A 27,764-nucleotide genomic window follows, 5' to 3' on the forward strand; every position below is an offset into this window, starting at 1 on the left:
ATTGCTTCTTTAGCCTCTGTGTCATTTATTTCTGCTCTGATCTTTATTATTTCCTTCCTTCTACTAGCTCTGGGCTTTACTTGCTGTTCTTTTTCTAGTTCTTTTAGATGCAGGGTTAAGTTGTTTATTTGAGCTTTTTCTAGCTTCTTGAGGTATGCCTGTAATGCTATAAACTTCCCTCTCAGGACTGCTTTTGCTGTGTCCCATAAATTTTGAGTTGATGTGTGCTCATTATCGTTTGTTTCTAGGAATTTTTTAATGTCTTCTTTGATCTCAATGTTAACCCATTTGTTATTTAATAACGTGCTATTTAGTTTCCAAGTGTTTAGTTTTCAATTTTTCTATTGTGGTTGATTTCTAGTTTAATGCCATTGTGATCAGAGAAAGTGCTTGATATGATTTCAATCTTCTTAAATTTGTTGAGATCGCTTTTGTACCCTAACATGTGGTCTATTCTAGAGAATGTACCATGAGCGCTTTAAAAGAATGTATATTCTGCTGTTTTAGGGTGAAAGGTTCTGAAGATATCTATTAAATCAAGTTGATCTAATATGTCCTTTAAGTCTGCTGTTTCTTTGTTGATTTTCTTTCTTGAGGATCTATCTAATGATGTTAATGGGGTATTGAAATCCCCTACTATTATAGTATTGCTGTTGATCTCGCCCTTTAAGTCCATCAAAGTCTGCTTTATATATTTAGGTGCTCCTATATTAGGTGCATAGGTATTTATAATGGTTATATCTTCCTTTTGGATTTCTCCCTTTATCATTATGTAGTGACCTTCTTTATCTCTAACTATGGTCTTGGTTTTAAAGTCCATTTTGTCTGATATAAGTATTGCTACTCCAGCTTTTTTTTCATTTCCATTTGCGTGAAATATTTTTTCCATCCTTTTATCTTCAGTCTGTGTGCATGTTTTGATTTAAGGTGTGTCTCTTGTAGACAGCATATGTATGGGTCCTGTTTTCTTATCCACGCATCTCCCCTATTTCTCTTGATCAGATCATTTAATCCATTAACATTTAAGGTTATTACTGATATGTAATTGTTTATTGCCATTATTTTTTCTTTGAAACTGTATTCCTCTTTTGCTATATTCTTTTATTCCTTTGGTCTGTTTACAACAGGTCCCTTAGCATTTCTTGCAGCCTTGGTTTGGTTGCAGTGAAATCCTTGAGTTTGTTTTTTTTTTTGTCTGTAAAGCTTTTTATTTCTCCTTCAATTTTAAATGATAGCCTTGCTGGATAAAGTAGTCTTGGTTGTAGGTTCTTGTTCTGCATTACTTTGAATATTTCTTGCCATTCCCTTCTGGCCTCAAGTGTTTCTGTTGAGAAGTCAGAAGTCATCCTTATGGGGGCTCCTTTGTAGGTGATAGTCTTTTTTTCTCTAGCAGCTTTTAATATTTTCTCTGTATCATTTAGCTTTGGTATTTTAATTATGATGTGTCTTGGTGTTGGTTTCTTTGGGTTTCTCCTTAATGGGGTTCTCTGTGCTTCCTGAACATGTGTGATGTTTTCTTGCCTTAATTGGGGGAAGTTTTCCGCTATAATATGTTTGAACAAAGTCTCTATCCCTTGTTTTTTCTCTTCTTCTTCAGGAACCCCTATGATGTGGATGTTATTTCTCTTCATGTTGTCACAGAGCTTTCTTAGAGTTTCCTCAGACTTTTTGAGTCTCTTTTCTTTTTTCTGCTCTGCTTCCGTGCCTTTATTTATTGTGTCTTCTAACTCACTGATTCAATTCTCTGCTTCATCCATCCTGCTTTTAATTCCTTCCATTTTATTCTTTATTTCAGATATTGTATTTGTCATTTCTGACTGATTCTTTTTTATTATTTCAATGTCCTTTTTTATATATGTTATCTCTTTATTTAGGTTTTCGTAATGGCTATCTATGGTTGTTCTGATATCTTTGAGCATCCTAACAATTGTTATTTTAAACTCTGCATCTGGTAATTTGGTTATATCTGATTCACTTAGGTCCTTTTCTGGGGATTTCTCTTGGTTTATTTGTGTTGTATTTCTCTGCCTCCGCATTTTCTCTTCACGGGAGTGGCTGTGATCACGTGCTTGGGTGCACAAGCGTTGGTGGCCTTGGCTTTTGCCCCGCCCCCGTGTGTGATGTTATGCTCAGTCCTGAGGGCACTGGCGAGCACCTTTGCTTAGCTGCGGGTCTCCGCCTGTTTCCAGGCTTTCGCCCTGCCCTTGCAGGAGGAGCCCACTCAAGGAACGGCTGTTAGCCTTGGCTCTACCGTGGGGCAGGACTTCGTTCCCAAGCTCAGCTCAGTAGCAGAACTCTGCCTCTTCTGGGCTTTTGGCTCCACCCTTGTGGGAGGAGCCAGCTACCAAGTCATACCGCAAGCCTGGGTTGCACGGGCGGGGAAAGGCTATGCTCCTCTGCCCTTGCTCAGGGGCTGGTCTCCACCCTTTCCAGGGTTCCTGCCCTTTTCCCTGCAGGCTGGATTACAGACTGCTGGCAGCTGAGCTTCACTGCTTTTGCACGCCCCCCTTCTCCCCAGCCGGGCAAGGTTGAGCTCACACCTGAGCCCAGTGGTGGCCAGCTGGTTTCCGCCCCTGCCAGCAGGGCTGCGCTTTTGTCTCCTGCTGCCACTCGCCCTCCGGTGCGCCCTCAGCTGCGTGGGTGGGGGCATTGCAGCTCGGACCCTAGGACTCACTACTGTAGACCCAAAAGCTCCCTCCTTCTAAGCAACTCTGCTCTGCGTGCCACGGGGGAGCTTGTTTGGCTGCTCTCCTGCTTCCCTTTGCTGGTATTGCTGTTTCTGGGGGAAATATTCACTTCAGCTTTGGGGAGTGACTTGTCCCAGGGGTTAGGGTGGCTATCTCCCAAAATGCTTCTCCCTGTGCCTCCTAGATTACACTCTCTTCCTGTTACTCTGGTCCTCTCCTCTCTCCCCCCGTCCCCAGGAGCCCCGGGTGGGTGGTTATGAGAGAGATGCTCTGCATGGTCCCTTTAAGAAGGATCCTGGGTCTGAGAAATCAGAGTCTTTCTCAAAAACAATATCCCGACTTTTTTCCAGCTAAATACTGTCCTTACACCTCTTCTGGGCTCTGTGGCTGCAGGCTGGGGCTTTGTTCCTGGGGCTCAGGACCCTTCCCCCTCTGCTAAACTCACTTTCCGCCACGCGAGTCTCTCCCTGCTGCTGTTCGCTCCGGGGAGCTGGGCAGCCCTCTCCATGTTTCCCCGTTTCCGCTTTTCCTACCAGTCTCTGTGTGGCTTCTTCAGCGTTCCTTGGTTGAAGAGTCCTCTTAGTTTAGACCAAAGTTGGTTTTCTAGATGATAGTTCATAAAATTAGTTTGTAATCCACTTTGGTTCTGGGAGGTAGATGTTGGTATGTCCACCTACTCCAGCGCCATCTTGTCTCCGCAAGATTAATTTTTTGACAGTAGCTTGTTAGCCTCATGTCAAACATGCACTTACCACGTTATCTGGTGATTTCACTCCTAGATGGTTACCCAACAGAAATAAAAGCATGTATCAATGCAAAGATTTATGCACAAACCTTAGTAGCACCTTTATTTGTAATAGCTTTAATTGGGTTAATATATTCATGGTAATTTTTTTAAATGGACTGTTCCTCAAGAATCATTCATTCTTTTTTTCCCCTTAACTTCTAAATTACTTTCTTTTAGAAGAAGACACTACACTGGTTGTCTTCAGAGTATTTCCCCTCCCTAGGATAATTACCTTTTCTCAGTAATCTCCTTTACTTTAAGAGATAGTATCTGTTATATTAAGAATATAGAATAATCTAATATGTTAGTAACAAAGCCCAGGTATAGAAGTTAAATTAGAAAAATATGAATCAGGTAGTGGAGGATTAACAATTTGTAGGCAATATGGTCACTGCTGGGTAGAATAAAGGGAAGATGAAGACATCAGCAGAACAAGGTAGGTCACAGATTCCAAGACAATTTCTCACAGCTTCCTTGCATTACTTTGAGCAGGAATTAGAGCAAGTGTGTAGAGAATAAGAGGACAACAGACTGAAGTCACAAATTGTTTCTCCTGAAAGAAAACACTACATAATATTTACCAACACCAAAGAAGAATCAAACAAACCTAAATATAGAAATGAATACATATGTACCGGAACAATATACTGTATGTTCAGTATTTCTCTTCTTTTTAAGGGTCTGTTTAGCACATTTAGTGCAGTTGGATTTTTCTGTAAATATCAGGTCTAGTAAGATGAACCTGTGTAAGAATCAGAGGCACTTTTAGTTCTGTGGCACCAAAGCCATCTCCCAAACCTTTGTTTATCTATTTAAGCATCTGACCTCTGTCCATCATCCAGAAGGGATGATTAATGGATGAGAACAGTGCAGAGCTTGGCCCAAAGGCAAGCCAGACACCAGGTTGAATGTTGTCAGGTAGGAGATTCCTCAGCTGATTGCTCACAAACCAATCGGTCCTCTCTTCTCAAGGGAGGCTTTGTGACAATGCCATAAATTGAGAAAGTCAACAGAGGTTTTCTTATCCTAAATTATTTCAGATTTCAGACCAGAGGATATAACCAAAGCCTTATGATTTCACGTTACTTTAGAAATCAGCTTCTTTCATCATTCTAATGAACTTCATCTATTTCTAAAAGAATTCATCAAAATGACAGTTCTTGGAAGTCTCACGGTTTAATGGCAGGCGGATACCTGCTTTGTAGTCACATCCAAACCAGTGCTTCTTAGCAACATGATAAAAATGGTGATTTATGCTCTAATCTTTTTCTTATGCTAGGAGTCTTATTAATAGATCTTTTGGTTATTCTTCGAGAGTCACAGAGATTCAGTTTCAATAACTAGTTTCTTTTATTCACATCTAAATCCACTTTATTAATTCAAGTTATATGTTTGGGAGAAAATAAATGTTTCTAGAAGATAAACAGCATACCTTCTGGGCTCCCCTCCAACTCCCTTGAACACCTCTTGCTCCCTGCCTAAATGATATTCAACGCATTCATATTCAGCAATGGACCACCCACGTATGCAGCAACAGCACTTGCCAAGAAGTTAATGTGGCCCATAAGTACACCATTGAACATTCAGTTCTCTCAGCCTGAAAGCCACTGGGTCAGCTCCTCCATCTGTTCCTCATGCACACAGCACAACCAATGCTCCCTTGAAGAGCACAAGGCTTTTGAGTTTTTAGTAAATGCATAACTTCAAGGACTGCATTTACTTGCAGCTTATTATATAGTCATTATGTCTGAGTTAAATGTTTAATAAAATACATGCAGTTCTTATTCTAGACATTTAGTCAGTCCTTACCTTTATTAACTCCTGGGTTGATGATACATTTAAAGAATGCTATAATATGGAAATTCTAGTTGAGTCCCAGGGGTAAATTTTAATTTAAGTTTCTTTACTCACAATGAGCAGAATCTCTTTTAAATTAGTGGAAGTAGCATCTTATTAAGAAATCCACCAATTTGTAGAGTACTTGGGTGTGAATTAGGGAGAAAGTGTCTCTTTTCTGAAGCAGATGGAGCTCCTGTATCAGGACACACATGGTTGCAAGCAGAGCAGAACCTGGATTTCAGTACCACTTACCCTTTACTTGGGCACACTTTGTGATGAACTATATCCAAAGATGCTGGATGTTTGAAGAAATAGAGCTTTGTCAGCATGGGTTTAGAATGGAGCTTTGTTACTCACTGGTTGCTTACTACTGGGAAAATTGTTTAAGATAACTAATCTTCACTTTCATCCTTTGTAACAGGAAACTGATAAGAATAAGACTCATCCTGCAGGGATTGTGACTATTACAAAACATAATGTATACAAGTTAATTAGCATAATGCCTGACAAACAGCAAAAACTAACAACAAAAGTATCTTTAAAATGTCCAATTTCTTTAAGGGAACGATTTAGGCACCTATTCTCTCTGTAGCCTAGAGAGAACTGTTTTATCCCCTAGATTAAGCTTTATCCTAATGCTTTAGAAGCCACAATTAGGATATTTTCTGTGACCAGGGAGAACTTGGGAAGCAGGCTTACAAAGTCATGGGTAAAAAGACATCAATGCATAGCATTTCAAGATAATTTCATGGCCTTGCCCAGTTGGCTCAGTGGCTAGAACATTGTCCCAGCTTGTGGACATCCCAAGTACAATCCCTAGTCAGGGCACACATGAGAAGCAACCACCTGCTTCTCATCCCCTCCCTCTCCCTCTCCCTTTCTCTCTCTCTCTCTCTCTCTCTCTCTCTCTCTATATATATATATATATATATATATATATATATATATATATCTTCTCCTCTCATAGTCATACCTTAAGTGATTCAAGCACATTGGCCCCAGGTGCTGAGAATAGCATTGTCCCCTGATGGGGGTTACCAGGTGGATCCCAGTTGGGTGCATGCAGGTGTCTACCTCTCTATCTCTTCTCCTCTCTATAAACAGAACATCATCATTTCATGAGAACTTATCCTTCTACACAGAAATATATATTTACAGTATAAGAAAAATAATTCAGTATCTGAAGGATTTTACAAGACTGAACAAAAATAAATTGAACTACTGAAATTAACTATTATATTGTCTGTTAGGACTTTTCCTTTGTTTCGGCATGCTCTATTTGAAATTTTGTACATTGTATTATTGCACACAGTTTTTCAGTTATGTAATTCAGATTCACATAGAACTTCTTCACACTCTACACAACCTCAAGGGAAAAGTGTGTTGCCTTTTCTTTGGTTGTCCTCTTGATGGAAGCTGGAACAAGAAAAGGACAGAAAAGCCAAAGTGCCTGGCATGTGAGAAGTCCTTTGTAGATTCCCAGAAAAAGCAAGGGGGCAATTTTAGAGGGTTAATAAGAAAACAAACAAACAAAATCAACTGGCCCTAGTAAATAAGCAGAGATTTTGGTTATTCAGTATATTGGCTCATAAATGCTCCTATATATTTAAGGGAGATTCAGATATCATTTCTTCTTCTTTTCTGGTCCATATAAAGATTAGAAATTAAGTTTCTAAATTGCTAGATACTTCAGTGATTTAATTCTCCACAGTATTTCTTAGGTGTAGGACGCATAGGCTGAGCCAGGGAAAATAGAATTTTTCAGAGAAAAAGGGTGTCCTCACTATTACTACAAAACAGGAGCCTTGTAACAAGGTTGCAGATGCAGTCACTACAAAATAGAACATTTGTGCTTTTCCTAGGAATTGGTGAGTGCAGGCCCTTGGGCAAGAGCTGTGGTATACGGAGGGGTAATTGAAGTACAGAATTAAAGAGCTGTCTTTTCTCCTTTCTCTGCCTACAAGTCTCCCTTCTACCAACAGTCAATTGTAGCTATTCCCAGAAGAGCTCTCCAAATTATTTTCCTTTAGAACATGTGGTTTTTATGCACAAAACACTTAGACATTTTTCTAGCTTTCTCTAAAGCCTTAGCAATTTCTTATTTGCATGCCAAATGTGAAAGCCAATTGTTTCATCAAGTCCAAATCATCCTTTAAAAATTTTGGACCAGATCCTAATCTAAGCCTATTTTGAAGAAAAAAAAAATCTATATTTTGCATCATTTTTAACAAAGTACATTTCAGACTTCAGAGTAAAAGGCTATTCATTTGCGTGGAATGCTATCAGGTGCACGCAGGTGCTTATTTTATATTGCCCAGGACAACTATAGATACTGGTGCAAAACTAGTGAATGCTCTATTTAAATTCACATTTTGTTTCTTTGGATAATGCCTAAAAGTGGTCAGAGGGAACTAAATTATGTGAAAATACTCTTATTAAAGTTTAAAGAAAATAAATGGGAACTCATTTAAATTTGTCTAGTTTGTTTCAAAATTACTTCAAGTCCTTGTGCTTTTGAACAATAACAATGAAACCAGCTATGGAACTCTTCCTAGATAGCTCTACTATACTTTCTCTTTTTTCCTTCTTTTTGGTTTTGTAAGAGAAGATATAGTAGATTAATATTTACTGAATACTTACTATTTCTCAGTGCTACCATAGGTTTTTTTTAAAAGACTATTTTAAGCAATTTAAATTACATACATTGTATACAGGATTTGGCAAAAATATGTACACACAACACCCTTTATTCTTGTATTGTTATTAATCATTGTAGTATTCCTACTTTTGCCCTACCCTGTATTTTGACCCATTTTATTTTCCAGAGATATCTTTCTTTTTGAGAGAGAGAGAGAGAGAAAGAAAGAGGTAAAAGGAGAGAGATGAGAACCATGAACTTGTAGTTGCGTCACTTTAGTAGTTCATTGATTGCTTCTCATAAGTGCCTTGATTGGGGTGCTCACGCTAAGCCAGTAACTCCTTGCTCAAGCCAGCAACTTTGGGCTCAAGCCAGTGACCTTGGGCTTCAATACAGCAACCATGGGATAATTTTAATGGTCCTATGCTTAAGCCAGAGACCCCACACTCAGTGGTGATCCTGGAGCCTGCACTCAAGTCAGGGACCTTGGGTTTTGAACCTAGGACATCAGCAGCCCCAGGTTGATGCTAAATCCACTGCGCTATCTCTAGTCAAGCACAAGAGATATCTTTTTTTTTTTTGGTGGCAGAGCCAGAGAGTCAGGGAGAGGGACAGATAGGGACAGACAGACAGGAAGGGAGAGAGATGAGAAACATGAACTCTTTGTTGCGATTCCTTAGTTGTTCATTGATTGATTTCCCATATGTGCCTTGATGGGAGGAGGGGGGTGCTACAGCAGACCGAGTGACCCCTTGCTGGAGCCAGCGACCTTGGGTCCAAGCTGGTGAGCTTTGCTCAAACCAGATGAGCCTGCGCTCAAGCTGGTGACCTCAGGGTCTCAAATCTGGGTCCTCCACATCCCAGTCTGATGCTCTATCCACTGTGCCACTGCCTGGTTAGGCCAGAAATATCTTTTTAATCCAACTAAACTCATGAAATAATTGTTATATGTGAAAATCAAAAAAACTAATTGAAAGTGTTCTTATCAGTCACAAAATGAATCTATTCTTTTTATTATTTGCTGATTACACTATAGTTATTAATGCTTTATATAGAAGATTATAATACAAATGAAATAGTGAAGTTTATTTTTAGAAGTGTTTTAAGCTGGGGGAGGGTTTTTACATGGGAATAATAATTCACTTCCAACTGAAGTGGATAGGTATGGCTTCAGCATATAGAGGTTTGATAAAACCCTTTTATTTCAAGAAGTAATTACTTTTAGTTTGATATAGCCTCATTTGTTTATCCTGTCTTTTATTTCACTTGCCCTTGGAGATAAATCAGCAAATATATCGCTGCAAGAGATGTCAGAGAGCTTACTGCCTTTGTTTTCTTCTAAGATGCTTATGGTTTCATGACTTACATTTAAGTCTTTTATCCATTTTGAGTTTATTTTTGTGAATGGTGTAAGTTGGTGGTCTAGTTTCATTTTTTTGCAGGTAGCTGTTTAATTTTCTCAACACCATTTATATTAAAGAGGCTGTCTTTACTCCATTGTATGCCCTTACCCCCATGGTTATGGCAGTATTGTTCACAATAGCGAAGATCTGGAGACAGCCGAAGTGTCCATTAGTGGACGAGTGGATCAAAAAGCTTTGGTATATATATACTATGGAATACTACTCAGCCATAAGAAATGATGACATCGGATCATTTACAATAACATGGATGGACCTTGATAACATTATACAGAGTGAATTAAGTAAATCAGAAAAACTAAGAACTATCTGAATCCATATATAGATGGGACATAAAAATGAGACTCAGAAACATGGACAAGAATGTGATGGTAATGAGGGGGGTTGCGGAGGGGGCGAGGTAGGAGAGAGAGGGGGTGAGGGGAGGGGAGGGGCACAAAGAAAACCAGATAGAAGGTGACAGAAGACAATTTGACTTTGGGTGAGGAGTATGCTACATAATCAAATGTCAAAATAATCTGGAGATGTTTTCTCTGAACATATGTACCCTGATTTATCAATGTCACTGCATTAAAATTAATAAAAATAAGATTAAAAAAAGTAATTACTAAGCCATATTACTTCTGAAAGCCCTGTTTCAGTCTCAGTGATTTGTCTCCTAATAGCCAATGGCAGGATTCTTGGTAAAATAGTCATTGACTTTCATCATCATTTTCATAGTGTCTACCTCTTAGCAAATAGGTTGGAATCCAACTTCTTGAGGCTTATTTTAATGATCTCTATCTTCCCAGAAAATAAGGAAATGGCTAAATTATTAATACATGAAGATTATTTTTAGGAATTTATAAAATTTGATCATGTTTTTATTCCACACTTCAAATATTGAAATGAAAATTATTTTATTTATTTATTATTCAGTGAGAGGAGGGGAGGCAGAGATAGACTCCTGCGTCCACCCCAACCAGGATCCACCTGGCGAGCCCACTAGGATGTAATGCTCTGCCCATCTGGGGCAATGCTTTGTTGCTCAGCAACCAAGCTTTTCTTAGCATCTGAGGTGGAGGTCATGGTGCCATCCTGGGGCCATGGCACCCAGGGCCAACTCTCTCCAATTGAGCCATGGCTACAGGAGGGGAAGAGAGAGAGAGAGAGGCAGAGAGAGAGAGAGAGAGAGAGAGAGAGAAGAGAGGGGGAGGAGTGGAGAAGCAGATGGGTGCCTCTCCTGTGTGTCTTGACTGGGAAATGAACCCAGGACAACCACACACCAGGCTGATGCTTTATCATTGAGCTAAATGGCCAGGGCCTGAAAATTATTTTAACTTAGACAATTTGAATTCATCATAGTTAAATAATTTTACAAGTAAATATTTCTATAAACATGTTTATTCTAAATATCTAACCATTTAAGAATTAGTTATAAAGAGAAATTAAATTAGGATAATATATTCAGATGAATGTAAGTTATTGAAGCAGACTATCAAAAGGTTAAGTTGTAAGTTTTTACACAAGTCTCTCAATGCCTTTTTGTTAATTAGGAAAAGATTATTGATATCTCCTTAATTACTTAATTACTATTGTGCTTTATGTTAACACATTTTAATAAAGAATATGATTTGTATGAAGGTATTTCTTAATTGTATTATGAGAATCCTGCTATATGGCATTTTCTCCAAATGCATTTTATATGATTATGTTAATAATTCTAATCAACTTTACATCTGTGAGGGTCAAACAAGAAAATTTAATGCTTAATAATTGAGATTTGTCAAGTCTTAGTGTATACATACGCTATCTCATTTTTATCTGCATCAGTATTGTTATCTAGTAATAGTCTTTAATGATCCATCAGTTATCTAGCAACTTTTGTTTCATTTACATAAAATTTTAAGAAAAAATTTAAAGGTTTTTATTGACATGCCTACAACTAAACTAACATATTATTTACCCTAAAAAAGAAATAAAACCCAAAAAGTAAAATAAAAGGAATTGAGTTAAAATGTCTTCTCTAGGCCCTGGCCAGTAGGTTCAATGGTAGAGTGTTGGCCTGGTGTGTGGAACTCACAGGTTCAATTCTGGGGCAGGGTACACAAAATAATGACCATCTGCTTCTCTATCCCCCCTCCACACCCCCCTTCCTTTCCCTCAGCCATGGCTTAATGAGTTCGAGTGAATTGGTCCCAGATGCTGAAGATGGCTCCAAGGAGCTTCTACCTCAGGCACTAAAAATAGCTCGGTTGTGTTGTGAAGGAGCAAGGCCCCAGATGGGCAGAGCATACTCCATAGGGGACTTGCCAGGTGGACCTCAGTCAGAGAGCATACTGAAGTCTGTCTGTCTCCTCTCCTCTCACTTAAAAAAATAGAATAAAAAGTCTTCTCTGCATTACAACTGGAAAATGATGAAATAGTCTTTCAAGGCCCTACTGAAATCAGAGATACATATTTTGAGTGTTCTGTTCTAAGGAGACAGTTTTATCAATGATAGTAATGTTATACTAGAAGAAAAAGTAATTTAAAAAGGAACAGTTATGATTTGGGTGCCAAGAAATGAATAAGAATTAAAAAAGAAAAATCCGTTAAAGTGCCAAGCTGCGTGAGGATGGAATTGAGTCACTAGAATGCAGGGAAAGGAAATGCAGCCAGGGGAAGGTTCACCGACTCATTTATTCAACAAGCATGAGTTAGATGTCTTTTGTTGGTGTGCAGTGAGAAGAGTGAAATTAGAAGTTATAACAATAACCTGTAATAGTTACAAACAATACACAATCTAAGAGATGAATCTGCAAATGTGGAGAGAAAGGAGACAAAGATTGAGTGGTCAGGTTTTCCTTTCATAGAAGAATTTAGCCATAAATTTCATAAAGCTTGTTCCTAGTTTCTATTCTATGCTGTATTTCCTGCATAAAAATGCCTTGCACACAGTACTAGGAATTTATCAGTTCATAAAGTAAATTCCTGAACATGAACTTGTTTAAAATATTGTTTTAGTGACTAGATTTTGTTTAAATAATGTTAAAATTTATTTTTAAAGGTCTTCCAGATATGAAATAGGAGAACTTACTTAATACATTGCTTTCAAAAAGTTATTTTGGGGGCATGAGAAAACTATTTCTCTAGCAGCTTTATTTTGAAAAGGCATAACTTAAAAGGAAATCATAATGTAACCGAAGGAACGATACTTTGTGTTTGACTTATGTAAAAGCTTTCTATGGAGATCCCAGTGACTTGTAAGGAATGATACTATTGTCAACAACTTTATTATTTGAGCCAGTCAATAAACTTGCTCTCTAGGGCTGTGAATTTTAAAAAGGGTTGAGTCCTGCCTGACCTGTGGTGGCGCAGTGGATCAAGCATCAACCTGGAATGCTGAGGTCGCCGGTTCAAAACCCTGGGCTTGCCTGGTCAAGGCACATATGATGCTTCCTGCTCCTCCTCCCCCCTTCTCTCTTTCTCTCTCTCTCTCTCTCTCTCATCTAAGATGAATAAATAAATAAAAATAATTTTTTTAAAAAAGGATTGAGTCCTAAACTGTGGTCACAGAGCAGTCTGTCTCAGTGTGGTTTTCATAGCCCTGACCCCGGAGAAAATCAGTCAACGTAAGGATGAATAAAACCAGTTCTGTGGTGATTTTAAAATAATGTCAAAATAATGACTGGTCATTTAAAAACATCCAAGCCGTCTCTCGATAGAGAGCAAGCTGAGAGCTGTTGTGGGGTTGAAGGGAGTGGAGGGATTGAGAAAAAAAGAGGAAAAGAAAGAACTCACGACACGGACAATAGTGTCATAATTGTGGGAGTTGGGTGGGGGAAGGTAGAAAAGGGAATGGGGGCAAATGACAATGAACGAAGACTTGACTTGGGGGGGTGAACACACACTACAGTGTACAGAATATGTGTTGTAGAATTGTACACCCGAATCCTGCATAATTTTAACCAGTGTCACACCAATGAATTCAATAAAAAGGAAAAAAATAAAACAGCAAATAAAAACCAATTGGCTGTCTCTATATATAAAAAAGAAAGTTTGGATAAACATTTCTCCATCTCAAATACAAAGGCATTTGACATTAAGGATTTAGTTGAGTTATAAATTGTTACAAGCCTTGCAATTTCATTTTATTTTTTTCAAACTCGAAATACTCACTACCTGAGAGATATTGTCATTGACTTCACAGCTGTATAATTTAGTAGTGATGTTTTCTTTCCTGCACATATATTGATAAATTATTCCTGTTGAAGAAAACTCTTGAAGAGATTCAGTTTTATTGCTGCTATGCCATTCACCTTAATCTAGGATAATTTTTTATCAGATATAATAATTTCTTTTGTTAGGTATTGCTTACATGTTTTTCATTTCTTCTTCATATTAGTTGACCACCTTTTAGTCAAATGATAATAAGCAGAATTCATCAATTCATTAATAATTTCTTTATTACTTACTTTTAATAAAGACATATTAAATATCATATAACTACCAAATATCAGTAACACAAACAAGCACATTGATTCTTTTTTTTTTTAATTTCCTTTGACCTCACAAAACTAAACCTTTTTGTTCTCAAAGTACTTTGTATGCCATACTTTCATAACATTTTTATATGGCTTTAAACAGAAACAATAAGCTTTCAGAAGAATAAGACCCCAACAGGTAATGTAATTCTTCACTCCTTTTCCAGGATAAGATGCACAAAGTTATTTCCATCTCATTTAGAAGGCTAGTGCCCATATAGTTGCTGAAGGTTGAAAATTTAAGAGTCTACCTACACTATCCACTCAAGCAGACAAGTGCTTATTTTTTTTCTCATTTTTTTATTCCTTCCATGTCTATGCAAAGACTCTTTCCACCCCTGTTTATTACTTATTTTATGCAATGATTTTTGAATTTATCAATTTTTCTTTATTTCTCAAATAATGTCTTTTGTTTAAAGACTATGTCTTTTTCTGGATTTCTGCCAAGAATTTTCACTTATCTATTCTCTTCTTACCCATCAGTTGTAGTTATAAAATATAGAGCCGATTTATTTCATACTCCTGATTAAAACTTAGAAATATTCCAATTTCTATAAGAAGATTTTTTTTCTTTTTAATAAAACTCAAGATTCATTAACTTCATGAAAAGCTAATTATGCCTTCAACAATTGCATGTTCTTTCTTTGGCCTATGAAGGAATGAGAGAGCTACATAGCCTCTTATGTATATAATGTCTACTAAATTGTAATCAGTAATTAACTGCCTTGGTTAGTGAATTAGTTTATGTGGCTAAACACAGTATGACTGATTCCAAAAGCACTTGACTGTGTTGGTTAATGTCTATTAAAATGATTACAGATAGAGAGCTGTGATTCCTCTGATTTTTAGATGTCTTTTTTTTTAATCAGCACATTGTCAGTGTTTCAGTTTGCCATGGATTTCTATAGCTACTTTCCTTGTATGAATAAATAGAGCTCTGAAAAGTTTTTAATTGTTATATTATGTTTGATACTTTCCAAGCATGTTTTTATTAAATTCATTCATTATTACCATTTTTGATATTGATTTATTTTTCTTTAATTATTTTATATCACTGAATTCTTTCACACTGGGAAATGAAAGCACTAGATTCAATATAAATTTTTTCTCCAACTGAAGTGAGTACTGATTAAAATAATTTAAGAGTAATTGAACTATAGGGTAAATAAAACATCACATCAAATAATACGCATCATAAAGTAGCATGACCTGACTTTCTGTCTTATCTAAGTATGTATGTGCACTGTGTGAGCCACTGTAATAACAGTTGATAAAATACATTTGTCATCTTCAGAAGTGCACATTTTGGTAAAAAAAAAAATGGGTACAAAGCCATACCAGATGTTGTTGTAGTTCTAAAATATATTAATTTTTCTCCACCTAAGACTATACCTCACTTCTTTATTCTTTTATCCCTCCTCGAGCCAACCTTATCTGCCTAAGGAATTTCTTCTTCTTCAAGATCAATAAAGGTATTAGATATGTCCCACATGAAGCCTACCTTTGGTCCCAATAGACAGTGTTAATTATTCTTTCATAGAAGGTCCTGTAGTGTTTGTTTACCATTTTCTATTGTATTTTTTTTGTTGCATGCACATTTATTTATAAATTCCATTTCATAATTCCATCATAGGTAATCTAATCCTGCTGTTTATTTCCTTCTTAGTCACTCATAGAAGAGCATTTTCCTTCATGATAGTAATGTTGTATTTTGAATTCATATGCTCTGCGGTTTGATTTAGAGAAACCTCAGCAGTCTAAGTTGAAAGCATGTCCTTTAAGAATGACTTGATAGTGGATCTGCTCAAAGTTTGCTTTTGTTAATGTAGCACTTTTGTTATCTTCCTATACTGGTGAAGGGCAATCTTTTTCTAGGCTATCCTATGTCTCAGATTGCTGTTTTTACTAATCTCAGTGAAATGTGGTGGCCTCATTTCCAACTTTTCATCTTGAACTGGCCCATTAACCTCACCTCTCATGGGCCTAAAGTCCAGCTCTGAAAGGTACAAAGCAACCAAACTTTTATCTCCCTAAACTCATTCATTGTTTGTTTTTTGACCCCTGAAGAATAATTCTCTTTCTTGCTTGTAAGCCTAAGATTGAAGATAAAAAGAGCTTTGTTAAATTTTAAACTAGTGTTTATATACCGGGAGAGTGACATGTTGAAGTTCTTATCTTTTATTTTGAGCTTTATGCATAAAATCATACTTTGAAACCTCAAGTTAATCACTTTTCAAATGCTATTTACAAAATAGAATGAGTGTACTTTTACATAAATTCTGTTGGAACTTGAATGACAAATTTTTCCCTATATGTATTTTTAGAATACTTTAAAATCCAAGATGTTTATATAATCATATATAATATATCTAAAAAGTATGTTACTTTTGATTATGAATGTAGTTCTAGGTCAGTTAGTCTAAAAACATTTAAACTGGAACAATGTTGCATACAAATAAAACTATAATATAAAATATTTTTTTTTGATCTGCTTACTGGATGGACAAGAAAAAAAAAAGAGAGAATAAAAATGAAAAAAATTCCATATGTGTTATGAATTCTTTCCCTCTTCAACCAGCAATAAATTATGTTTGGATTTGAGAGCCTAGAATTATTATAAAGTTATCTCCTTAGTACTACTGTATGCTTCTTATAAAACGAATGTAAAAACATTAAATATGATTGTCTCTGGAATCAGAAAAGATATTTGTATCTTTTAAAAATTTTAACATGCATTTCTCAAATGATATCAGAAAGCATTTTTTTCTTTGTAAAGCTTATCCAAAAGACAATTGGTATAAAGTATGCTCTGAGACTTAAGCTGACATAGCTATACTTAACTATCAGTACTCAAAATTATTTTTATCAGTAATTATTTTTTACTAATCAATATTATTTATGCACCATCTAAAATACTTTTTTTTACCTTTAATTCTAAAGTGGTACAATCATTTAAATAAAATAAAAGTACTTTTTAAAAAATTTCATGATTCAAAGTCAAAATTTTAAATGGGTCCTGTTGCATTTGATTATTTACATCAATTTCTGTATATCATTTATACTGTTTCAAATTTTTTTGTCATATGAGACCTTGGAATAGATCATCTCTAAATTATTTTCTAATGTAATGTTATATAAAAATAATATATATATATCGCTCAGATGTAATGCAGATATATTAATGTCAAGTCTCCTTCCGCCACCATTTATCCCCCTCACCCTCTTCTATTTACCCCCACCTCCTTTCCCCTCTGGTAATCATCATTCTGTTTTCTGTGTCCACAAGTTTCATGTTTTTCTTAATTCCTTCACCTTTTTCACTCAACCTCCAGCCCCACTCCCCTCTGACAGCTGTCAGTTTGTTCTCTGTATCTATGAGTCTGTTTCTATTTTGTTTGTTATTTTGTTCATTAGATTATACACATAAGTGAGATCATATGGCACTTGTCTTTCTCTGCCTGGCTTATTTCACTTAGCGTAATATTCTCCATGTCCATCCATGCTGTTGCAAAGGTAAGATTTCCTGCTCTCTTACAGCCTATTAGTATTACATTATGTGAATGTACTACATTTTTAAGCCACTCTTCTCCTGATGGACATTTGGGCTGCTTCTTACTACTGCCTATTGTAAACATCGCTGCAACAAACATAGGGATGTTTATTTTCTTTTGAATTAGTGTTTTGGGTTTCTTCAGGTATATTCTTAGAGGTGGAATTGCTGGGTCATAAGGCAGTTCCATTTTTAATTTTTTGAGGTAACTCCATATACTGCTTTCCACAGTGGCTGCACCAGCCTGCATTCCCACCAGTAGTTCAAAAGGTTTCCCTTTTTTCCACATCCTTGTGAACACTTCTTTGTTGACTTAGTGATGATAGTCGTTCTGACAAGAGTAAAGTGGTATCTCATTGTGGTTTTATTTTGAATTTCTCTTATGGTTAATGATGTTGAATGTCTTTTTATATGTCTATTAGCCAACTATATGTCTTCTTTGGCAAAGTATCTATTCAGGTACTTTTCTCATTTTTTAATTGGAATTTTTTTTTTTTTTGGTTTTGAGTTTTATAAGTTCTTTATTTTTGGATATTAACCCCTTACCAGATATATCATTGGTGAATATATTCTCCAGTAAAGTGGGTTGTCTTTTCATTTTGTTGATGATTTCCTATGCTGCACAAAAGTTTTTAGTTTAATGTAGTCCCTTTTATTTTTTCTTTTGTTTCCCTTGTCTTAAGGACATGTATCAGAAAAAATATTGCTATGAGACATGTCTGAGATTTTACTGCCTATGTTTTCTTCTAGGATTTTTATAGTTTCAAGTCTAACATTTAAGTCTTTTACTACTTTGAAAATAGATCTCGATAAACATATTCATATTACTAACAAGGTCATTAGGTGTTGTGTTTTTTTTTAATTTTTTTTTAATTCAGGCTCACGCTGCTTTAATAACCTTAGAAGTATTTATTTGGAGAAATAATCAGAACTATCAGGATTTTCATTTATGGTATGCAGACACTTACTCTCCTGCCAGTCAACAAAAATCAGGGATAGACTATGGATAATAGAAACAAGAAATGGAATTTGTAAATAGTTATGCTCAGAACAACTGCAGTAACATAGTTAACAACAGTAATTATTCTATAACACCCCATATATTTGAGACTGGGAGATATCTTAATGGCCATCTTGAGCGTGGTCTTTCAGCTCATCCTTGTTGAATGGCTATTAAGTAGTGGCTAAGTACCTCTAGTGAAAGAGAATCATAATCTATTGAGGTAAGCTAATCCATATTCAGAGAGACTGGTAGAACATTTCTAGGTCAAAATATGTATTCTTTAAAAGGCACTCACTGGAATTCATCTTATTTCATAGATATATTAATATTTAGTTTGATTTTCTTTCTCTGTGATAGTTTCAACTCTTAGAAAACTCTATTTGTCCATATTTAAAAATATTTTCTTTCCTATTCCATGCTAAAAAGCCTTTAGTTGTGACTCTATATTCTCTAGTTTCTGTGTAAAAGCACGAATGAACTAACTCTAATACCCATGTGTTTCCTTCTTGGCTAAAAAATCAAAAGCAGCTGCTCTTCCCTGCATATGCACAAAAGAAAAAGATGATTGAGAATCTTATGTCAATTCAATTTAAACACTACCCACCAATGAGAACACTGTATATTTGTTTACATTACTCACATAAACAACCTCTTGCTTCATGTGTGAAAGTTTTAGATGCTTATCTTTAACCCAAATTCCAAGCTCTTTATTTAGGTTACTACTAAATGCACCTCCTTACAACATTTTAGGATTTTGGTTTCAAATACAAGTTGTCAATGATGTTTTGAGTATTGATTTTTTTATTCATTATATTGTTTTTCTTTAACCTAGAATTTGCTCTCAGTGGTGAACATGAATTTGTGCTATCATTTATTAAATGAAATGTCATACAAGTTAAAAGAAATAATAAAATGAATGTGTTGTGCTTTTGTAGAGAACTTCTACCCAAAATTCTTTGTGTAGAGTTAAGAATTATTTTTCAATTCCACTGAATGGACATTTATAGAACATTTTTAATGCACAAATGTTGATATAGAAGACTCTTCCGATCATTACTAAAATTTGGATATTTAATTCAATGTATTTAATTATACCAGTAAACTTGTCAAAAATTAAATTTCTTTAGTTTCACACTTTTTTTCTGGTGATCCTCACCAGGATAACAAAGATCATCACTTCCATTCTTAGTATTCAAAATCCTTTATTTGTCCATGATAAATTTTTATAAATCAATTCTTCTGCAGCCCCTAGATGATAGGTGACTAATAATAAAGAAATATAACCCAAGTAAGAGATGCTTCTGCATACAGGAACACAGGAGAGAAAATACAGGAGGACACTTATTATTTAATATAATAAAAAAGAAAAAATGTTGAATGAGACATGATAAATGTATACTTATTAATTCATCATTCAGTAAGAATTGAAAAGCTATATGAAAAGGATGAGAAAATGTAAGCAATTTCTGAGACAGAAGCCATAATCTTCATTCGTGGTATCCTCGATGCCTAGTAGACTACTTGGTATTTAATAGACTCTCACTAGTGTTGTTTTAATAAATAAATGTAATATTATTTAAAAAAATGAAACATGAAAAATCTACCCCTCGGAATATCTGGAAGTTAGACCTATAATTTCAAATGACCAGTGCACTGTTCAGTTTGACAAATAATAATTAAAAAAACAAAACAAAACAGATGTTTCCTATGGTATATACACTGTATGCATTTCACATATTCTTAAAATTAACCTTTATTATTGACCAAAGTTCTTGTGTTATTGTTAAGTTTTATTTGGACAGTTTCAAATTTATTGAATACATATATAGGTAATATAAACAAAAATTATTTTCACTTTTTTTTTAGGGGGACAGTGTTGGTCATTTATTTGCTGATATATTTCTTTTGACTTCTTGGATGTCACATTTTTCATTTTTCTCCTATTTATTGGCTGTTCCATCTTAGGCTTTTGTGGGTGTCATCTCCTCTCTTATCTCATAAACTTGGATTGCTCCAGTGGTCAGACCTAGTTTTCCTCCCTATCTCCTATCACTCTTTTGATGATCTCCTCAGTCTCAGGGATTTAAAGTTAATATCTATATATCATATGTGCCTATGGTTAGCAAGGTTATATCTCCAACCTTGGTCTTTTTGAATTTTAGAAAAGTATAGTCAACTTCTATCTCCATTTAAATAATTGAAATTTTTCAGAAATAATTTCCTGATCTCCCGAATTTGACCCTCCTAGAACTTTCCATCTCAGTTGGTGGAAATCCTAATCTTCCAATTATTAGAACAAAAAACATGTACTCATCATTGATTCTTCTTTTTCTCTCATATTGCTCATCCAATCAATCAGAAAATTCTTTTGAATTTATTTTCAAAATTCTACAGAAAACTAATTAAATTTTAATAATAGGACTTTTCAAATACAAGAATTATTTGGGGAACTCCTACTAGAACATGGTAAAAGAGCCCAGAAAAATAAGTATGTTTAACTGTAATATATCATTATTTAAATTGAAGCACTCGTTCTGTTTCTAGGAAAAGCCTATGCTCCAGAATTCTATTACGATACCTACAATCCGGTGTGGCAAAACAGACACCGTGTTTATTCCTACAGTCTGCAGTGGACACAAATGAATCCCAATGCAGTGGACCGGATTGTGGCATACCGGCTGGGGATTAGGCAGGTGAGAAATTTAATTGGTGGCTTTTTTTTTCTCTGTGCTCCTCCATGAAGACACTGTTACTATGGTTCATTGCTAAAATTTTTAAATTATTTTGCAGGAATTTTAGAATGTATTTTCCCATGTCAAAGATAAAATTACTCTATAGAACTGTTGTTAATTATTTATAAATCTTTGAAATTAATTTATGTATGTACTATTAGAACAGCAGACATATTAAAATGGCATCTTTTGAACTTAAACCTTTCATCACTAGATATGTTATAGAAATTATGTTATAATTGCTATAAAACACATTTGAGGTCTTCTTACACTTACTATACTGTATCATTTTTGTCTAATTTTGTAGGATCTAAGAAACTTACATTTTCCACTTTAAGGGGTTCAAAATATATAATAGAATGTTTCAAAAGTTAATTCGATATATAAAAGATAGAAATAGTTTAGTAAAATGAGAAGAAACAATCAAGTATGATGATTTTTTCCAGAAGCTGAAGATTATAGATTATGTGAAAATATTTTATATTTTTTTCAAATGTATCACTGTTAAAACTCAGTTATCCTTTGTTGGTGTAAATGATACTTTTGATGTTTAAATGTAGGTCTTTACTTTGTTTCCTGTTGCACAGTGTATTATCTGGGCTGACTTATTTCAGCATAACAAAGCATTTTTGAAGATTTATTTATTTTGAAAATTTATGTCTTAGCTTTGCCTCACAACTTTGTATTATGCACAGTTTTGTAAAGTCTTGTCTTCCACTTCCTTAACAAAATCATAGAGGAGCATTTAGAGTTTGGAGAATAAAAAGGAAAAACCAATTGGTTTGGGGAAAGACTGGTCAACCATCAGCAATCTACTCAGGTGTTCTACCGTAAAAGAAATGTTATTCTATCTGCTTCACAAAGTTATAATAAAAGACTGCATAAGAAGCTTCATTCAAATTAAGAAGCATTTCAGGTTGGATATTTTAGTCCTCCATGTCTAATAATTAAAAAAAAAATCTTTTCCTAATGATTACATGTCGCATTTGGTAATCACTGCTCATTGTCTAAGTGTTCCTTGGTACTGATACAGCAGACAGCAGTGGATCATTCAGAAACTTTCTCTGTTAGCCCTCATTTACTTGGCCGCTAAGTAAATCTGAGTAAATCCAAAATCCATATCAAAATTATTTTAATTTTATAATAACTTCCCATGATAAAGTCATCATTTCATCTTTAGTTTTTCACTTTTTTTCTTATTTATGCTTCCTTGGAATATCTGGTAAATGCCTGTGGTTCCCTGTACTGCAGGGCTGCCTGTTTCAGCCTGTGGAATTTGCCCAGCTTTGTTCATCAGTCCCTTCCCTTACTCTAACATTCCTCAAAACCTTTGTTCTCAGTGTCTCCATTGTGTATGCAAGTCACCTTCTCTGTAATTCAAATTTAATGAAAAAGTAGTTATCATTGGAGTCCTCCTCTCAAATAGACAGATGTTAGACTTCCTCCTAAGAGGATTCAAACTAATTTAGCTCTTCCTTTTCATTTATATCTTATACTCATGATTAATAAAGTACCTTCTGTAATATATGTGGCTAGTATTGCTACACTACTTTTCAGTGACAGTTTCTCTCTCTGATGTTCCCTTCCAGTCTCTATGCATTTGATCATAAAACTAGTATGCAACTCCCTATATGCAACGACTCACATTTTCCAGTCACTGTGTTTTTCCTCATGAAAAATTAGATAATATTTGCCTATTATCTAAATAATATTAGATAATAGGCAAATATTATCTCTTTTATATTAAATTATATACATGTGCATATGTAGATATAAATTTTTCCTTACTCTGTTTTGCTAAAATTATGAATTTCAGACATATCTGGTTTCCAATTCTAGCCAATCTAGCTTTAGCATTTATTTGCTATATATATAATATTGAGCAGATTTCTAAATATGCCTGTAACCCAAGATCCTACCCGGTAAATTGAAGGTAATACACTGTAATACGTATCAGACAATGGGAGTGTAGAGTGGAATACTTTCTGAGCTCTTTCCATTGGCCAGGTTCCCTTGTGCATGGTATTCCGTGCACAAACACCTGTAGCAAGGTTACACTCACCTGCCAGGTTTATGCTTGCACCAGGTTACCACTTCTTAGATTAAAGAATGTGTTTTAAAAACTTAATGTGTCTAAAATTTTCATTTTAGTTTCATTTATAACACTGTATATTCTAAGCTTAAGTACCATTCCAAGCTATGATTTCCAAAATGTAATTTATAAGTATTTTTTCCACTATACCTTATTTTTATTTCAAAGTAATTAATTCATAATATCCATTTTACTGAGTCACATTTTTCCTTCCACTTTGAATCTTAGTTTAAAGCCTTTTTGACCGGATCAGTAAATTGCTGCCGCTGATACTGCTCTTTCTAAGTTTGCGGGATTCTTATATCCACCAGATGAAAACATTTTTTCTGGTGTTATAAACCATGGTCCAGAAAGGAAATTCTTTCCCTTGAAGCTTAATCTTTTCTTGACATAGCATTCTTTTCTCATCTTCTTAGTTCTTACAGTTTTCTTTCATATTTAGAAATAATTATTATATTTTTCTAGGGTGCTTTTTTATAATGCCTTAATTTAATCGGTAATGTTACTCAGATACCATATTTTGCCATGGGAGAGAAACTTTGATATAACTTTTGAGGAAGTGTCAATAAGTATAATGATCTTGTGCTGTTCTGCAATGTGAATAGGAAGGTGATATTTGTAGATACAGTATAAGAACAGAAAGAGTATTATACATAATTATACATACTTCTTTTTTTCTATTTTTCACACTTAAACCTTACATGAAAGATATTTTATTTTTTTAAATAGGAGGAGGAAGAATAGTGGGACAGACTCCTGCATGCATCCCAACTGGGATCCGCCCAACAACCCCCATCTGGGGCCTATGCTCTGCCTATCTATGGCTGATGCTCGCAATTGCACTATTATTAGCACCTGAGGCAAAGGCTCCATAGATCCATTCTCAGCTCCAAGGGCTCATGAACACAAGCCAATCAAGTCATGGTTGTGGGAGGGGAAGAGAGAGTGAAAATAGGGAGAGGGAAGGCTGAAGAAACAGATGGTCACTTCTCTTGTGTGCAGACTGGGAATCAAACCCAAGACTCCCTCTAACCAGGTTGATGCTCTACCACTGAGCCAACCAGTCAGGGCTGCATGAAAGATCTTTATATGCAAAATTGTCTCAATACACACATTTCTTTTGAAGATCTGCTTACACACCGGTTTACAGTAATAGAGCAAAAATATTCTACAAAATGGAATTGATATAGTTTTTTAAGAATATTCCATATTCAATAATGGAAAACAAATGTATTCATGTAAAATAAGATTATTTTTATTATCTTAGGAAAATTAGATTTTTTCATTCTCAGGTATGTACATTTAAATATCAACATTGTTTTAAGACACAATTAGATACCATCATTTTTAAAAATAACTTTTGAGTTCTTATCTAATGTTCATTGGAACAAAGATTTTTATATTACATGCATATGACCTTTTTTATCTTCCAAGCTATCTCAGAATTTTGGATCTCTGAGCTTTTGAATATAATCAACATAGGTTGGATGATGTTTAAATAAACAATGTTAAGAACATACTCTAAACAACATAAGTTTAAAAAATAGATAGTTTCCTGCCATGGCCTGTTGACTCAGTGGTAGAGTGTTGGCCTGGCATGTGGAAGTCCTGGGTTCGATTTCTGGTCAGGGCACACAGGAAAAGTGCCTATCTGCTTCTCTACCCTTCCATCTCTCCTTTCTCTCTATCTCTCTCTGCTCCTCCGGCAGCCAAGGCTCCATTGGAGCAAAGTTGGCCTGGGTGCTTAGGATGGCTCCATGGCCTCCAGCTCAGGCACTGGAATGGTTCTGGTTGTAACGGAGTAATGCCACAGATGGGCAGAGCATCGCCCCCTGGTGGGCATGCCAGGTGGATCCCAGTTGGGCACATGCAAAAGTCTGTGACTGCCTCCCTGCTTCTATCTTCAGAAAAATACAAAAATAAATAAATAAATAAATAAATAAAAATAGTTTCCCTAATAATTAGTATTTTTATCTTTGATTATAACACCGTTTTCTTCAACGGAGTATTAATAATTTATGTTACATATTTTAATATCTTAAAGTATTATTTTAACCCTATATTTTTATTTTGAATCCATATTTCTAATTTTTTTTCTGTCCATAAAATATTTAGGTTATCTAGTGCAAAGTAACTTTTCTCTTAATATTATTATGGTCTTAATTTGCAGTATATTTCTGTATTAGATGATGTCTGAAAAACAAATTTGGACCTTTATGACTAATGAGAAATTATGTTCCAAATAGCCCTACTTTGTTTTTAATCCAAAAACAGTATGAAACTTAACTACCTATTTCTAATTTAAGTAAGATCATAAAATTCCTGCTGTGTGATTAAACCCACAGCTGGATGAGGTTGGTAAACTGAACCTAAAGTTTCTCAAGCTTTCTGTAAAATTAAATTATAAAGCCTGTATTTAAATATGATGAAGACAATTGTCTCAAAATTTGAGTATTGACTTATACACTATCCTTAAAAGTTGCTGCAGTATATCTGGAAAAAAATCATTAGACTATTAGAATTGCTGCTTCAAGAAACTTAGAAAACAAATACATCATGTGAAGCTAAAACATTAATGGGTGGAAAAAGGTTTCTCAAAATCATAGTGTCTTTAAGTTAAACTTTTTAGGCTCAGCTAAATAATTGTTTAATCTCCTTAGACAGCTACTAACCTCTCAATTATTTTATTTTTTGCTTAACTGGAAAGAAAAAAAAAAGGTTATTAGATTGTCTGCTTTCCTTGGTATCTAATGAATTAAGAAGCCTGAAAAATTATTTCTAAATTATCTGAATATACCAAACAGTGTAACAGATATAATCCATTTGTAACAGATACAGCTGTAGAGTGGTATACAGATTTCTGTTTATACTCTGCCATTGAGATACAGAATGGATGTGACTTTTTGACTGTCATGTTTGGAAAGTAGGGATATTTTTTTGAATAAAATGTCTAATTGCCTCTGTCCCTTTGTTCTTCAGTCCTGATATACTAAAATGCTTAGGATTATCACATTTATTTTCTCACCAGATCAGTCAATAATACTTTGAGTAAATTAATCATATAGTAATTATTAGGATTAAAAAAATATTGTTGGCAATGCCCTGTTGAAATAGGAAAATGGATAAAATGCCATAAAAACAGAATATGGGAGTAGTCAATATAGGAAAGTAGTGTGGCTGAGTGATGTGATCACCAAGGTAGAAACTGGTTTGTGTGTTAATTTGTCTAGGTGTATATTGAAATTGTATTTATAAATAGAACTCACCAATAATTACTAATCAAGAAATCACTAATCCCAAATATACTTTATGGTATAATTGGTTATTAGATGAATTTATTATAAATTTTATTTTGGTCTTAATACATGTGACTATAATTATTGAGCTATAGTTTATCCTTTTATTTAAAACATTTATTTGTATTTTTTTTGGTATTTTTCTGAAGTTGGAAACGGGGAGGCAGTTAGACAGACTCCCGCATGCGCCCGACCGAGATCCACCCGGCATGCCCACCAGGGGGCGATGCTCTGCCCATCCGGGGCGTCGCTCTGCCGCAATCAGAGCCATTCTAGCGCCTGAGGCAGAGGCCACAGAGCCATCCTCAGCGCCCGGGCCATCTTTGCTCCAATGGAGCCTGGCTGCAGGAGGGGAAGAAAGAGACAGAGAGGAAGGAGAGGGGGAGGGGTAGAGAAGCAGATGGGCGCTTCTCCTGTGTGCCCTGGCCGGAAATCGAACCCGGGACTTCCACACACCAGGCCGATGCTCTACCACAGAGCCAACCGGCCAGGGCCAACATTTATTTGTATTTTATTAAATAATTCATCACTTATTATTGTTTATTAAAAACCTAATGTAATAGATCATAGTAATTAAAACTTATAAATTTATTATATATGTAAATGACCATAGACATGATAATTGTGTTTATTAATATTGCTAAATACCTCATTTAATTTATTGCTATAAGAAGCAAAACAAATTGAAGAGCATACAGTATAATTAGTTGGTTACAGGATAAGTTTTTATGCTGTAAGAACCTATGTGAAGAAGTACTTGTTTTTATGTCACAGTCTACAGATGCTGGAGGAAAATGATAAGAGAAAATAGAAGTGAAATTAGAATAATGTACATGATTGACAAGCCAGATGAACTGATTATCTTGAGAGAGATGTCTTAAAGAGCCACTTGAAATAGGACAGTAAATGCTAGTCTAATGAAATCGGCAGAGAATTGGTAGATAATCTGGATTCATTGTATAATCTATTTTTTTAATGCAAGGAAGCCCTTTTTAAAAATTTTTATTTTATTTATTCATTTTAGAGAGGAGAGAGAGAGGGAGAGAGAGACAGAGAGAGAGAGAAAGAGAGAAGGGAGGAGGAGCTGGAAGCATCAACTCCCATATGTGCCTTGACCAGGCAAGCCCAGGGTTTCGAACCGGCGACCTCAGCATTTCCAGGTCGACGCTTTATCCACTGCGCCACCATAGGTCAGGCCATTGTATAATCTTAAA

The 27,764-nt window shown here is 35.3% G+C and overlaps 1 protein-coding gene across 1 annotated transcript in view; it reads left to right on the forward strand.

Annotated features, from left to right (window-relative positions):
• Window positions 1–27,764, forward strand: part of MDGA2 (MAM domain containing glycosylphosphatidylinositol anchor 2) — a 1,032,651-nt gene that overhangs the window by 886,672 nt on the left and 118,215 nt on the right. Inside the window, exon 10 of the mRNA XM_066342601.1 lies at window positions 20,975–21,123. Within this exon, the coding sequence (XP_066198698.1) occupies window positions 20,975–21,123 (149 nt within the window). The remainder of the gene's footprint in view (window positions 1–20,974; window positions 21,124–27,764) is intronic.

The sequence above is a fragment of the Saccopteryx leptura genome, chromosome 6 (assembly GCF_036850995.1).
Source record: "Saccopteryx leptura isolate mSacLep1 chromosome 6, mSacLep1_pri_phased_curated, whole genome shotgun sequence".
In the NCBI taxonomy this organism is placed as follows: Eukaryota; Metazoa; Chordata; class Mammalia; order Chiroptera; family Emballonuridae; genus Saccopteryx; species Saccopteryx leptura.